A 16904-nucleotide genomic window follows, 5' to 3' on the forward strand; every position below is an offset into this window, starting at 1 on the left:
TGTAAATAGTGATTGGCGTTTTTGGTAAAGATAGCATTCTATTTCAACTTTTTTATGCACTGGTTTTTGTGGTGGACCTGCATCAAGACAAGAGGGGGGTCAGTTTTAGACAAAATAATCTAATAGTGACTTTTGTATTTATCTATGGATACATAATTGTTCACATTCATGGATTTTGAAAACAGATGTATAACATACAATATTTGACATTTTAAATATTTAACTTTTTAAATATTACTTTAAAATAATCAATAATTAAATTGATTTAAGAAACTATTTTTTAATCTTGAATTTAAAATTGTTGTGTTTTATATGATGCTTGTTTTTTTTTTTTTGGGTCAAGAGCACCCTAGTCATTGGAATTCACCCTTTAAAGGTGAACAAATAAAATGTCATGGGTTCGAACCTGCATTCCTGCATTTGATGTTCTTGCACGACTATCAACCGAGCTGGTTTAACGGAACTTGCATTTGGTGTTCCTGCGCAGCTACCAAAGCTGGCTTAAGGGAACTTATATGATACTTGTTTACTGAATAAGATTGTCCCCTTCCCCCTCTTTTTCAGTCATGACCAGCCATTAAGCTTTAGTAACACATATCATTGTTGTCTAAATTACAGTCAAAGTCTACAAGAAAACTTCTTGATAAAATTTTATATATCTGTAAATCAGTTGTCCTTAACGTTAGCACTCTGGGTTTTATTTTTCTCACATTTTCTTCTTCTATTACATTTGCAGGGAGTGTGTGCAATATGCTTGAACGCAATGAAACCAGGGCAGGGGCAGGCCATTTTTACTGCAGAATGTTCTCACTCTTTCCATTTCCAATGCATCACATCTAATGTGAGACATGGGAATCAGATTTGCCCTGTTTGCAGATCAAAATGGAAAGAAGTTCCTTTTCCGAATACTGCATCTAATGTCTCCCATGACGCCTCTCAACCAAGAGCTGACACTTGGTCAGGTATACTACGGAGACTTTCTTCCTCACGACAAAATGGTACAGTTCGGCCAAGTTCGCCACGTCATAGTCATAATATAACGGAACCAGCTATCTTTGATGATGATGATGAACTCTTGGATCAACAAACTTTAGTTACTCCCCATGTTAATGATGTTGATCATAGCATTGAAAATACAATGGAGATCACAACATATCCTGAAGTTTCAGCTGTTTCAAAATCAGACTCTCATGAAAACTTTACTGTATTGGTTCACCTTAAGGCCCCCCCTCATCCCCACAAAGACAACAGTGACAGGAGCAACGTTGAATCTTCAGTTGAGACCTCTCGTGCTCCAGTTGATCTTGTTACAGTTCTTGACGTAAGTGGTAGCATGACAGGTTCAAAGATTGCGTTGCTAAAACAAGCTATGAGTTTTGTCATACAGAATCTAAGTTCCTCAGACCGTCTTTCTATCGTTGTGTTCGCCTCTACAGCCCGCCGCATTTTCCCTCTACGACGGATGAATGATGCTGGACGCGAGCAGGCATTGCGTGTAGTTAACACTTTGGCTCCAACTGGTGGAACAGATATTGCTGCAGGATTGGAGAAAGGGGTCAAGGTATTTGTTGACCGTCGTTGGAAGAATCCAGTGTGCGGTATCATGTTACTAACTGATGGACAAGATACCCATAATATATGTGTCCCGACTCGTAGTGGAGAAGGTTATCAGTCACTTGTTCCGAATTCCATTCATCGTAATAACGGTGAAGGTTTGAACATACCAGTGCATGCATTTGGTTTTGGTGTTGATCATGATGCTACTTTGATGCATTCCATCTCAGAGATTTCTGGGGGCACATTTTCCTTTATTGAAGCTGAGGAAGTGATTCAGGATGCGTTCGCTCAGTGTATTGGGGGACTATTGAGTGTGGTGGTTCAAGATCTACATGTAGAAGTTCGGTGCGCTCAGTCTCGTTTGCAACTTAACTCGGTAAAAACAGGAAGTTACGAAAGTACATTGACTAACAATGCAGGAATGGCTTCTATAAAGGTAGGAGATTTGTATGCTGAAGAAGAAAGAGACTTTTTAGTGACACTCAATATTCCAGTTGAGGAATCTAGTGATGAGATGTCATTGTTGACCGTTACATGTCTCTATAGTAACCCTATCACAAAAGTGGAGGGTTTGGATGTAACAAGTGAAGTGAAGATTCAGAGACCTAATGAGGCTAGAGATCCAGTTGTATCAATAGAAGTAGATAGGCAAAGGAATAGACTAAATGCCGCCGAGGCAATGGCTGAGGCTAGAGTCAAAGCTGAGTGCGGTGATTTGACTACGGCCATTTCTGTCCTTGAAACATGTCACAGGGAATTATCTCAAACTCTTTCTGCTCAAGCCGGAGATCCGTTATGTGTTTCTCTATCTGCTGAACTAAAGGAGATGCAGGAGAGAATGGCAAATCAACATGTTTATGAACATTCTGGAAGAGCTTATGTATTATCAGGGATGAGCTGTCATTTAGGGCAAAGAGCAACTGCAAGAGGTGATTCCACAGACTCCAACAGCTTTGTGCAATCATACCAAACTTCTGTCATGGCTGACATGGTTACTCGTTCCCAAACCTTTCTCGTTGGGGCTCCACAATCTGAAAACATTCTACGACCGAGGACTCAACAATCTGAAAATATTCTACGATCTACTAAATCTTCTAATGGCAGGAAACAAAGAAAATAATAATGGGAATTTTACTGTTCTGTAGAGATTTAGTTCTCTTCTTTTATCCTAATTTTAAAGTTAGATAGATAGTAGGAAGGAAAGGAAATTATTTTAGGCATTCTAAATTGTAAATGCTCAATGAGATATTCTTCTGATTCTTTTTTATTAGTGGTGCTCTTCCTTTTGTTAACTATGTACCTTGGTGTTTGCTGGTTTTACAAATACAATAGTCTTTTGTTTCAGGTGATTTTTTTGTTCCATTCCAGTAGCATACATTAAAGTATGTTCTTTTATTAGTTGATTCGATACAAAAAGCAGCTCTGGATTCTAATTGGATACAATGATGTCAAAATGTTCATTTTAACATGGCATGATTGCTATTGTCATATCTTTTAGTGTATGGCATTGCTATTGACACACTTATTATTCTATGTTGTCAATAATAGCTGCTAAAGCAGAATAGCATAGCGGTGGTGGTAGCATTTGGTGCGACACTTTTGCCTGCTAGTTGATATCAACTAGCGGCCACTTATTGCGACTCCTAACCACTGTCGTGTCTGATCTTGCGTCCTCTATTAGAATTTTGGGGATAAATTATGCAAATTTATTTTTTAAGATTATAAATTTCAATCCAAATCCTTTTAAGAGTAATGTTATGTTGTTCGCAAACAATCATTCTTATCTTCTTCCTATTTTTAGTTCAATTATGTTTTGTTCTTTATTTGGGTTTTATTTCAATCGTCTATTTTTAGTTCAGTTATGGTTTATTCTTCTTCTTTATTTAAGTTTTATTTATTTATACTTTAGGTTTTTAACTATTAAGTATCATGATATTTATAGACTGGTTTTTAATCTTTGCATTAACAGCTATTCTGCTATACCCCTATAGCATTTTAGGGAGTTAGTACTATGCAAACACTATCCGAGATTAAACATGGTTATCAATTGCACAATTTATTATTTTAGCATCTCCTTTTGTTTCTTTTGGGCCAGTGGATCATTCCTCTTGTTTCCCTATCATTTTACACACACTTCACTGGGAAATTCCTCATATTTCCAGGTTTTAATTCTTGCTGCACCACCTAGAATTTGAACTTGCCAGCAAGTATGCAGGGTATTTTTCGTAATTGACAAAAAAGCAAAAGAAATCAATCTACTGCTGATTTAACATATCTGGAAGGTGTTAAAGGGCCCTTTTCAGCAAGCCAAGTGACTGCTTTCAGAAAGGTGGTAACTTGAATGATCATTTCCTCATTGGTGTGGTTAAGGTTTTAAAGGATATTACCTGTTATATAGAGTTTAGCCATGCTAGTTCTTCTCCAAATTATTTTCTTATCTGTTAACCAACATTGATGTTTAAGGAATTCCTATTTTACTTTCATTTTGTGATTATAACATGCAGGATGGTGAAGATGACTTCCCTCCAATTACTTTAAATTTTCTCTGTTTTTCTACTATATTTCACTTCAGTTAAATGAACTAGTTTCTTAATACTTCTTTCCAAAACAAGGAAAGCAGTAAGAAAACAAAATTTTCTTTTGCTTTCTAAGAGATGCTAATCATTTTGCTCTCTTATAATTTTCACTACTTCTGCTAAAACAACTTCAAATTCTAGCATTTGTCGTGACACTTTCAGTGCAACTCCTCATTGTCAAGAGTTTGCAGAGGGAAACAAAGATATGTTCTTTTGGTAATTGTTAGTTCCATTCTTCCTTTCCTATGCTTTGGAGTATATGGAAGCTAATTGTCAACCAGTCCGTAAAGGAAGTTCTACACTTCTAACAGCTCATTACCTATATTTATTGTCGAGGAATTTGAATGTACGTGTTCTCCTTCTATTGAACCTTTAATGTTTAAGCTCTAAACTCATGACACTGTCACTTGTGGATTGGTGTTAGTTTAAGGGTCCATTCCATACAGTGTGTATAGGCTAAACATTCATTTCTTCCTTCTTATCCTATTTCCTTATTTACATTCACAAATCACAAAGTTGTGGTCAGATAAAAAGAAGATCCTATCTCCTTATTCAGTATGAAATGACTAACATTTTTTTCTCTGCTTTGCTCTAGTACTCTTTCTGGATAACTTGATTGCAATTTTTCTTTATGCTTTGGACTGGTTCATATATTGTTTAAAAAAAATGATGATTGGATCAAGGAGAATTTGAAGGCTTACTCTGTCCCCTTAACAGGTTCACCATATGCCTCTTCCTTTATTTTTTGCCAATATTAATGTTGGTCTTTACTACAAGATAAGGATACGTTTTGAGTTTTTCTCGGCATCATGTTAAAGAGCTCAGTATATGTGGATTGATAGTATTTATTTTAAATATTGAAACTTGTGTTGCTCTTGTTTATTCATACTTTAAACATATTGAAGCCATTAATAGGTCAAGTGTCTTTCTCTCTGACATATCTGCATGCATGGTAGTTGTCATATGCTCGGGAATTTGTTTTGAAGAATCACTGAAGAGATTTCGTTACGTAGGAAAATTGCTTCCCTTAGATTTATGTAGAGCTAAATTTTCCTTTTCTTTTTTTTTGCTTGTAGTGTATGGGTTGCAATAAATGAAGCATCAACTCAAAGTTTCTTTTGCTCTTATTATTAGCTTCCTATGGTTTCAGCAATCATTTTGTGGTTAGTACCACCATTAATAATTCATTTGGTATTCGGTTTTTTCAACTTTCATATGCAAGATACCTTGTGTATTACTGATCTTTAGACGTCTTCCTGCTAAAAGGGAAAAACCTATAAAACAGATTATGATTTATTGTAAGATTCATTTTACATATATTTTTTCAGTGCATACCGAAAATCTCATCTGATGTGGCTCTTTATAGTGGTCATTGCATGATGTTGTTTTAGTAGTTTTAAGTCCATACAGGTTCTGGTGTACACGTTTCTCCTCAGTCACATGTATAATCCAAAATTAGCCATAGATAGTACTCTCTAGTTTTTTACTTTTTGCTCGTTTTAACAGCAAATGAACCTTCTGATACTGGTCTAAAGAAGTGGGAATGTAGATGTTCTTTCCGAGGGAATCAAAGATACTCTATTGCAAATTGTTCCAAGTCATGTGATTGTCATTCAGGTATACCGGTAATAATTTTTTGTACTGATAAATTTGCCAACTCCACGTGTTCACCATTTTTAGGTGAATACTGTGATCACATTTTGAATACTGTTGTGTTTTCTACTTTTTATTTATTTTTTATTTCATGTACACGCTGAAGAGAGTGCATCCATATGGACATGTATTTGTGATTCAAATGGGTTTCCCGAAGTGGCAACAGATATCGATAATCCTATCTGCTTTACTGCCTGCAACTGCATCTGGGGTATCTTTCCTTCTTTCTCTTTTTCTTCCATCTTGAAAGTTCACTATTTGATGTTTCCCAAAAACTGATATTTTTCATTCTAAATCACTTTTTATTGTGAAGTTAATTTTTAGGTTTTGAGTGTCCTGCAGGAACTGCTAAGATGTCATTAGGTTCAAAGTCACATATTTCAAGCAAAATTGTAATCATCATTCTAGTGATGTCTATTACGAGCACAACTATTGCATTTCTTGCCTTATTTTTATGTTATGCTCGTCGAAGGAAGAGGCCTCATCCTATTCAATCACCAATGAACTCATCATCAGATCAGGAAGCAAGTTATATTAATACTAGCAACTTCATTAGTCGCAAAACTTCTTTTGTGCGAGAAACAAAAGGCGTTATGAATTCTCCTATTAGTCATATTACAAGTAAGATGGATTTTGAGTTCAGTATCTCTAATTTTTTAGTTAAAAGGTATTTGGTTATAAGATGTTTAGTTTTATACCCTTTTTTTCTGTTTTTTTTCTTCTTTAGGATGCTTTCGAAAAGCTTCTGTTTTGCTTGGGAGTCAGAGAGAAACATTTCATGGAAATATTATTCAATTCTCATTTGCTGAACTGGAAAATGCCACTGAAAACTTTTCAGCTTCCAATCTTATTGGATTAGGTGGAAGTAGTTATGTATACCGTGGTCGACTGAAAAACGGTAGTAATGTGGCAGTCAAGCGGCTTAAAGTTCAAGGAGGACCTGAAGCAGATACTGAGTTTTTCACCGAGGTTGCACCTATTCTTAATAATATTCAGTTATTTTTGGTTAATCATGCTATGTAATAACTTAATGTCCCTTAGTATTTAGATAAAAAAAACTAGCTTGGATTATCTTCTTTTCTTTCTATATCATTCATTTTGGCTAACATATTTTTGTCTGTTCAGATTGAACTATTATCTAGACTTCATCATTGTCATCTGGTGCCATTGATTGGATACTGCTCAGAATTAAAAGGAAAAAATGTTCAGAGATTACTAGTGTTTGACTACATGAGTAATGGAAATTTGAGGGACCGTTTAGATGGAATTTTCGGAAAAAATATGGATTGGTCTACTCGCGTTACAATTGCCTTAGGAGCTGCAAGGGGCTTGGAGTATCTTCATGAGGCAGCTGCTCCAAGAATTCTCCATAGAGATGTCAAATCAACAAACATTCTTCTCGATAAAAATTGGCAAGCAAAAGTATGAGTCTTGATTGTTCTATATTCTAATTCTAATGTAAATGGATTCACATAGAAATATGACTGAGGGAAGGTCGTTTAAGAGTGTAACAAGATCCTTATGCAAATATGCAGAAGTTTCCTTACACAAACTTTTTAAATGATCAAATTGCAGATAACTGATCTTGGACTGGCTAAAGACTTGAGATCTGATGACCTCCGTAGTTGTTCAGATTCTTCGGAAAGAATGAAAGGGACATTTGGCTATTTTGCACCCGAGTATGCAATTGTTGGGAGAGCCTCTATTGAGTCTGATGTCTTCAGTTTTGGCGTGGTTCTTCTTGAGCTTATCACTGGTCGCCAACCAATCCTTAGATCTGCAGGCAAAGAAGAAAGCCTTGTTGTATGGGTATTGTAAATCAACTTATCAAATACTGACACAGACACACCGGACACAATACCGACACTAACATGTAGACACTAATATGAATATGAACAATAGATGATTAAATGTAACCACCTATGTGAGATGTGTCACTGTTGTACAAGTGTTGGACACTCGGACACCCTTTCAACTTGAAGTGTCAGTGCTGCCTAGAAATCAACTTATACTGAATTAAGATGAATATGATAGTTACTACTTTATTTTGAACATTGCATATAGCCTGTTTAATGAGTTTTTACTATGAAATAAATTATGGACACTCATTATACTGATATAGCTTGCCTAACTTGTTTTGTTTTAGGCTACTCCTCGCTTACGGGATAGTAGGCGAGTCATGACAGAGTTGGCTGATCCACAATTGAAAGGAAACTTCCCAGAAGATGAAGTGCATATAATGGCAAATCTAGCAAAGGAATGCTTACTTTTGGATCCTGATAATAGACCAACTATGAGTGAAGTTGTTCTAATTCTATCAAGTATTTCCCGAACCAGATCTAGAAGAAGAAGATACATTCAATTGTGCCTTTTTCAGGTGAGCACATTCAACGTGGTGTCCTTCGCTATTAACTACAGTATTCCAGTTTCGATCAAATGATTTCACTCATTCCTATACAAATCTTTCAAAACTACATGTACTAAGTTCTTTATAAAGCTATATCCTCACCGTTTTCTTTCTTGTGATATAAAGGAACCAGAGGAAGAAGAGAAGCCAAGACAAGCTTCATGGAGAAGATTTCCACATCATAATTCATTACCACGTGGTACTGACTACAATCTTCGTGCCGAAAACGAAGATAAAAATGTAGATACAATTTCAACCGAGTATATGAAGAGTTTGATCCTCTTGACTTCAAAAGGTGAGAGTTGGCATGCATCTGAAGAAGACATGGTAGACCTATCAGAGCCTCGGTTGGAATCATTTTCCATGACAAACATCAACTTCCCTTGATAATATACACCTTCCATTATGCATCAGTATTACTACAGCCATGTTATACTATGTACATATACTACTGTGATTTTTAGAGTGTTACTATTTTAGATAAACAGGTTGTTGTACTTGTACAGAAAAAAAAGCATACATGATTCCGGCTCTAGTTTATTTGGAAAAGAATCGGATGCGATACATGTAAAAAAGCATTGTAAATTTGCAAATATATTTACAGACAGATATATCACACATGGAATTGTATATCTTCTACATTCTTTATCGTAATATATTTAGTGAGTATTACCATTTTATTGTTTGCTTTACAAGGTTTCTATGTTAGTTGAACATTGAATTATCAGCCTTTGAATGGTAGATGAAAAGTTTGACTTGTGTGGAAAGGAAGTTATTGAACTTTTACATATTTATTTAGTAGAAATGTAAAAGCAACCATTGTAAGTAGGTGATGATGGATCCTCCCCCTCCTCCTCCTCCACCTCCTCCGAGCACACCGTTGTTAGGTCCTGCTCCCCCTATCGGAGGATTCTTGGATTCTTGGTAAGGTGCTTCTTTATGTTTGAATTCTGCAAGTACATATATACTTTTTTAACCATGTTTTCGGTACGTGACAGTGACAAAACGACGAAATTGATTGACATGTCTTTGTTCTCTTGGTTTTATGTCTTCCAGCTTATGGTTTCTATGCTGCTGTGGTCTATTTAGTTGCTGCTTTCCTCCGCTTTACGAACCAAGATCTCCTCCTCCTCTCTAATGCTTTCTGCATTGTTCTGTCAAACCTGTTTAAGTTAAGTATTTCCTTATTCTATGAGCCACTCACTACAAGGAAACTGGAGAAAAATAGTTGTTGAATAACATATACTTTTCAATGCATCGATAATACTTATTACTTGTTTGTATGTAGATGTAACCTTGATCCTTTGTCATAGGAAAGTTAATCATTTGATGCATGTAACAAATGTTATTCTAATGAGAAAATGGTTTGGTTGTTGCTTGCACACAAATTCGGTTCGGCTCAAGTTCGGGCCCAAACCTGTGAACTGAACCAACCCTCAAATTTAATAAAGGGATTCAAATTCCCACCGGTTTAGATATTAGTTTCCGGGTTCGGGTTGATACGGGTTCGAGTATTAAAACCAGTTTAATTGGCATTAGAATAACGATTAGGTGCCAATACAATTTTTAAAAAAAAAAAGTTATTGATTTATAAATCATCAACAACTTTATTACAAATAAACGTCGTTGTTGCCAGGAGTTGAACCCTGGACCAACAACACCCTTAATTGAACCAGCAAGTGTCAGCTGAGTTACCCCACCCACCCTGCCAAAATTATATCCAAATATATTAGATATTTTTTAACCGTCTTCAACGGTATCAACATGAACCAACCATTTTTTAATCCTGCAATGATGCACTATCAGCCATTAAAAAGATGAGTTGGATGTATTCTCAACATGTATATACTTTAGTTGTCTGCATTATCAGCAAATATCAACCACAACAATGCATGTATTATATATGTTTAATGATATATACTTCACCTCTATTACATATGTTTAATTGTATATTCACATTGCACATGTAACAGTAAACAAACAAAAGGAGACAAAAGGGTACATTAATTACAGATATAACAACTACAATCAACACAGAATTAGAGTATTCTTTTTGAGTAATTACACACTAGTTCATTGCCAAATAAATCCAAAATGACTAGTATAAATCATGGCCAAATTGATATGCTTACTCAAACTGATATGCAAGAATTAATTGTAATTTATTAAAAGTCCAAAAGTGATTGACTGTGCATGGCTTCATAATTACGAGTCAGATGACTCTAAAATATTCAAAAAGAAGCTACAAATACAACAGAAAAAACTAAACAAAAACAAGCCTATGACCGAAAATACAAATAATTAAAATTTAATTTGTTTCAAACACAAACAAATGCCTATGACCGAGTCTTTTCTATCTTAAGTTTTAGTCAATCCTACAATATATTTAAAAAAAAAAAAGTGAACAGTAGATAACAAAACAAATTTAAAATTACCACTATTACATAAAAGCCATTTCACAATGGTTAGGAAAGAGATACCAACCTTCTTTAAATTTCAAGATTTTATTATCTTGAGCAAATGTTTTCATGGCAAATGCTTTTATAAGAAAGAGAACAAGATATATATAGTGGTGAATGTATTTGTTGTGGATTGATATCTTGACAATATCTTGAGCGTTGTTCCTTCACGAATGTAGGATAGAGATTCGTTGTTGCAGCTGTGCAACAAAATCCCTCGTTTTTTTTAACAAAATCGAGGGAAAAAGTATTTTCTTTTTTAAATAGAAAAATAAAATAAAATTTCAAGAAAAAATGGTGAATGAATTATACCATGTTTAGGAATATATTTCTTTGATTGACAACATAAGAAGCTTATTCGAAAAATACAACAACATCAACACCATTACGTGAGATAGACTGTTGTCATACTCCAAATTTGTCCATCCTGTTTAAAAAAAATCATATAATTTTAAAATTGGATTTTATAAAATTCTTTGGTTTATTTACATTTTGGATATTAAAATTTCTTTGGTTTACTTACTAACAGTTTGAGTTTTAAATTTCTTTGGCTTATTTACTAATATTTAAATTTTTTAAATTTATTTACACTAACATTTTAGGTTTTTAAATTTCCTAGGTTTATTTACAATAACATTTTGGGTTTTATAAATATTGATTTCCGCTTTATTTTATTTATTTAAAAATATAGTAGTTTACTTGTAAATTATTTGTATTTTCTTAAGTAACAAATATTTGCCCACCCTTCATACATTTTCAATTGGCTCTCTATTTCGAATAAATGAGATATCAGAGTTGGCAAGGAAGCAGAAGCCTCAAGCATGAGGTCAAGAATTTGAATCTCACTTGATGCACTTTGGATATTTTTGGGTATTTTTTGGGTTACTTTAAATCTATAAACAGAGCTCTCTTGATCCTATTTTGAGGGGAGCAAAAAATTTCTTACACACTCTTGTGTTCCAAATCCTTTTTTATTGGTGTTATTTTTTTAAAACTTTTTGGGACCAATGATTTCATGCGAGACCCCCTCTATTTTCCAAATTTTGTTAAAATCTTTATTCTTATTTTCGGCCAATGATTTAATATGAGACCTCTCACACTTTTCAATTTTTTTTAAAAAAATTCTTTTGCCAACGATGTTACCTGAGACCTCTCATTTTTAATCTACTAGTCCACAATTATCAAGGTAGTTGTTCTTACAGACAACATAAAAAAAAACCTAAAGGTTAAATGGTCTCCTTGAGTACAAGGGAGACAAATGAAGCATAACACATTCCCTTTGCCTAAATGACCTATTTACCCATGAATCTCAAATTTAACACATTCTCTTTGCCTAAATTTACTATTTACCCAAAAATCTCAAATTTAAGGTTTTTTCTTTAAAATAAATTAAGGGTGGCGGCTCTCTTTTTTTATAAATGTTTTAAGTCGGTTGCTACAACTGCAAGGGCAGAAAACATATTTTGTTAAATATAGAAGAACACATAACATTGAAGATTTTTGATGTCTTGCAATCCATCCAAATAATGATGTGTATGAGTTTGGGACGACTACATATAAGTTAGGATTATGGTAAAATCTGTTTAACGAATGCTTTTATAATAAAATCTGATTATTTTATCTTTCGGTTGTTATGAAAACCGGTGGAATAAATCATTTAGTTTACAAATAAAAAATAAAATAAAAAGAAAGGTTCCACTTATAAAGAAATAAAAACATAAACTGCATTAGCTGAGATTAGAAGTATGTCTTGAATTATTTTTCCCCTCAGCTATGTTGAAAACCAAGAGAAATGGGGTTTTTTTTTAAAACAAATAAAACATGGCGCGCTTTGACATTATACCTCGACTTTTTGTTGGGTGAGATGAAATCTTTGACATGAAATATATTATTTGTAGTAGTGTCATTCTCTTCCAAAACAGATACCAAGATTTAAAAATAATTTTTTGGATATGTGTACGTTCGATCTGGATATGTCTTCGTAGGATTTGGGCATTTTTGTGTCCAAGCTCATAGAATGTCTTCTCCTATTTTAGCCCTAAGTTATATATTATTTGTCAATACAGAAATCGGAAGACGAGGAAAAATATAATGAAAATAAAATAAAAGGAGTTTAAGAAAATTACATACGAGAACATTCCAAACTTCCGGATTTGCCAAAAATTAGGAAAACCAAAGAAGGGTTAACAAATAAATATATCGACACGAAAAATATCCGAGCGCACGAACGCTCGAAAATCAATAGAGTCGCCACCTAAGTTTATTTTTAAAGGGAAAACATCGATAAAACCCTAAAAAAACAAAAACAAGGTCATCACAACCAAAATCAGGTTCAGGAGTTGATTATGCGAGGAGAATGTATTAACATCCTCATATATAATGTAACTCAGCGGAAATAATTTAGTTACTTTTGCAAATTATTGCGAGGAGTGTTAGCTTATTTTATTTGATTTTTTTTATTATTGCGGGATATTTATAAAATGAAAGAAATGAGAAATTTTTAGGTTTTTTATTAAGGTAAAAAATAAGTTTTTTTTTATTGGTGTACTTTACGAGATGACGTTGAATCTCGCTCTTAGGTATTAAAATGTTGTTCAATGCGATGAAATACTATGAACCTATGGGAAAAAATCACAAGTCATCCGAGTGATAAAAAATAGAAAGGATGTCAGGGAAAAAAAATGTGTTTAAAAAAAAGTTGAAAAGAGACAATGAAATTATAATATGGATTAGAGTGCTAAGGGTCGAAGAGATATAGTTTTTCATTGACCTTTAAATTTATCTACGTTTTAAAATTGAAGAAATATGATATGAATTAGGATTGAAGAAGAAACAATGAAGCATAAAATTTTGTGGGAGAAGAATTGAGAAAAAAAGAGAACGTGAGAAAAAAATAAATGACAGAAAGAGAAAAAATTGTAAATTTTAAAAAGAGAAGTAGAGAGAGTTAAAGGAATCCCTTCTCATAGAAGCTAAACATTGATATTTTAAATAATAAAAATAATATTATACAAAATGATCATAATTGTTTGAAAGTTAACAGGTGGCACAAAAAATAGATGTAATAATTAAGTAATTTTCATGCCGTGATAAGAATAACGAAGAGCAGTCTTCTTGTCTTTGGATTCTATGATAGGCAGACATGCCTTTAATCAGGATCGAACAACAGTTTATTTTATCTTTTTGTTATTCGCACCGGTGTCGACTCACCACAGGTGTGCCACTAATCCGACTCGTGCGGAGAGGCATGCGCACTGGCCAATATTTATTGGCCAAAATAAGTTTTTTCATTGGTGTACTTTACGAGATGACGTTGAATCTCGCTCTTAAAGTTCTTATTTGTGATATTTATTGTCCCATTGATTATAGTATTAATTTTCAATTTGGTTAACCAATATCCAACTCTCTAACTTCTCCCTTATTTTCATTCATGTCATATCACTACGCCAAACAAGACCTTAGACAGCGCTTTTTTTTGCTTTAGACAGCGCTTTAAAGCGCTGTCTATTCCAGCGCTGTTGTAGGTAAAGACAGCGCTTTTTTTTAAAGAGAAAGCGCTGCTAAAGGCCCCCCTAAGCCAGCGCTTTTAGTTTAAAAGCGCTGCTAAAGTCCCCACTAAGCCAGCACTTTTAGTTTAAAAGTGCTGCTAAAGGCCCACCTAAGCCAGCGCTTTTAGTTTAAAAGCGCTGCTAAAGGCCCACCTACGGCAGCGCTTTTAGTAAACCAAAAATTAAAAAAAAACTACTTTAGGCAGCGCTTTTAGTGTAAAGCGCTATCTAAGCTATACAATTGTTTTTATATAATTTACTAAAAATAGCGCTGTTTGAATTATATATTTTATATGCACTTGTTTTTTATACAAAATAATAATAATAATAATAATAATAATAATAATAATAATAATAACAATAATAATAATCATAATCATAATAATAATCATAATAATAACATCATTGTTTGGAAATATGATACAAATGAAAATTCAAAAGCACCTCAGTAAAAAAATTAATGATGAAATGATAGAAATTTGAATGACATATTAAAGCCGACCAATAAAGATAATTTCAATGCACTTTATTGACTTTATTGGCAGTTTCACTGTGAATGGGAAATAATAGAAATTTGAATGACATACTTTATAATTGGCCATTAAAATCTTTCTACGATATTGAATGCATTTTCCTAATTCTATGTGTAATAAATCATTTAAAAGAATGAGAATAATAGAATCAATGATGTTCCAAATGATCTTTCTTTCCACTATTTTAATTTATTTTTTATTTTCATTTTCTTTACATCTATAACTAAGGGTTAATAATTATTCTAATCTATTATTGTTTCTAAATAGTTAATAATTTTTTAGATAACTCACACAAAATTTAGCAAAAACTTAACCCAAAATATATATTTTGGTATTAATAAAGAGAATATATATTCATGATAAATAATCTATTTAATATTTAAGTAAAACAAATATATCATATTAATTATAAATTTATCATTTTTTAAGAAAATATTATATGTTACTATAACTTTATTTATAAATTATTTGTAAATTATAATTTCTTCTAAAATAATTATTTACAATTTTAAAAAGCTTTTTTATATAACATGTTACTATAACTTTATTCATAAACTTTTTTTTATAACAAGTTTTTTTTATAATTGAAATTAATTTTTTATAACATATAAAATTAAATATTTATTTTTTTAAGATATGAAGCATATAATTTTTTTAACATCCGAAATTTAATCCCGTGCAACACACGGGTACACGCGCTAGTACATTGATATTTTAAATAATAAAAATGATATTATACAAAATGATCATAATTGTTTGAAAGTTAATAGGTGGCACAAAAAGTAGATATAATAATTAAGTAATTTTCATGCCGTGATAAGAATAATGAAGAGCAATCTTCTTGTCTTTGGATTCTATGATACGCAGACATGCCTTTAATCATGATCGACTCGATGAGATTCTATAATACACATGTCTTCGATCAGGGTCGACTCAATGAAACAGATCAATATTAAAATGAACGTGTTTTTTATTTATCCACTATAATTAAAATATTTCACTTATAAGATATGTTCTAATATATTTTACAACTAAATTTTTTGTTGTCTTCAATGAAACTAAGGTTAAAGTATATACTTATATATTTACATTTTTTATAATTATCCCTCAAAATAAACTATTTTAGAAATCAAATATGACGTTTTCTTTATAGGTTGGTTAAACTAAAATCTTTTATTTATTCTTTTAAGTCTTTGATATTGGGAAGGGTAACACCACAAAAATTTAAAATAATTTATTTTAAATAGTAAGATTTATAATTATCAATAATTTTAGTTATAGTAAACTTATGACTTAAATATAATTTTAATTTATATAAAATATTTAGGTTTTAATTTTTATGTAATATAAGGATTGTAAAATCTTAAAATTAAAAATATATTTCATTTTAAAATTTAATATTAAGTTGATATTATGATTATATAGAAATATTTTTTCCTCCTTAAGTTAATAAAAAGAAAAAAAATATATTGTACTGATATTGTAATTGTAAGAAGAGTTATAATTGAAGACAATTTGTTTTTATTAAACTAATTTATGATTAATGACAAATGTAGTGTAATAATTATGAATAGGATGAATTAAATTATATTTAAAAATTAATAATTCTAGGAAATAATTAATGAATTACTAAATTATTTGTATTCCTCCATTTAAACTTACATTCAAATTCTTATCATCTATTTTTTTTACATCTCTATATACTATAGAAATGAATTCTTGTTCCCTATTTTTATTGATTCACGAAATTAGTCTCTTATTTTAAATTTAAGCAATTTTGATTTTATTTTAGATTTAAACATTTTTAATGTTCCTTTCATATTTTTACGCTTAAAATTTAAGATATTTTTACTTTTTAAATGACAAATTACTCCACTTTGTAAAATACAAATTACTTGTAAAATATGATAAATTATCGTATATAAATCTATAATTGAACTTTGTAGATTGAATTATAAGTTAAAAAAAAGTAAACAACCTCATCAATTTTATCTGAAAAAAAGATGAGACGGAGACTAATACTATTTGGATTTAAAATAAAAGAATCAAAATTGTTTGAATTTAAAATAAAGAAGGACTAATTTCGTATATCAAACAAAATAAAAGAACCAAAATTATAATTTAGCCTTTATTTTTTCAATTATAACATCTCAATTTACGTTGTTGTTGCA

The 16904-nt window shown here is 32.0% G+C and overlaps 2 protein-coding genes across 3 annotated transcripts; both read left to right on the forward strand.

Moving 5' to 3' along the window:
* Positions 1 to 506: 506 nt before the first annotated feature.
* Positions 507 to 2901, forward strand: LOC131621461 (E3 ubiquitin-protein ligase WAV3-like; the record flags this gene model as incomplete). Its single annotated transcript, XM_058892514.1, has 1 exon — positions 507 to 2901. A coding segment is annotated over one exon (2171 nt), but the record flags the coding sequence as incomplete, so codon positions are not given.
* A 1290-nt stretch (positions 2902 to 4191) lies between these two features.
* On the forward strand, positions 4192 to 9713 carry LOC131621462 (receptor-like serine/threonine-protein kinase NCRK). 2 transcript variants are annotated; one of them, XM_058892518.1, is made up of 11 exons: positions 4192 to 4479; positions 5210 to 5296; positions 5640 to 5750; positions 5893 to 5997; positions 6129 to 6407; positions 6514 to 6755; positions 6912 to 7208; positions 7362 to 7595; positions 7933 to 8163; positions 8320 to 9122; positions 9250 to 9713. In XM_058892518.1, the coding sequence occupies exons 2-10, from the start codon at positions 5227 to 5229 to the stop codon at positions 8578 to 8580; spliced, it is 1830 nt and encodes a 609-aa protein (XP_058748501.1). In that variant the 5' UTR covers positions 4192 to 4479; positions 5210 to 5226; the 3' UTR covers positions 8581 to 9122; positions 9250 to 9713. The 2 variants fall into 2 exon arrangements, with proteins under 2 accessions (XP_058748501.1, XP_058748500.1); XM_058892517.1 differs by having other exon boundaries at positions 8320 to 9117.
* The last annotated feature ends 7191 nt before the right edge of the window (positions 9714 to 16904 follow it).

This window comes from Vicia villosa, unplaced genomic scaffold (genome assembly GCF_029867415.1).
Source record: "Vicia villosa cultivar HV-30 ecotype Madison, WI unplaced genomic scaffold, Vvil1.0 ctg.000004F_1_1_2_unsc, whole genome shotgun sequence".
Lineage (NCBI taxonomy): Eukaryota > Viridiplantae > Streptophyta > Magnoliopsida > Fabales > Fabaceae > Vicia > Vicia villosa.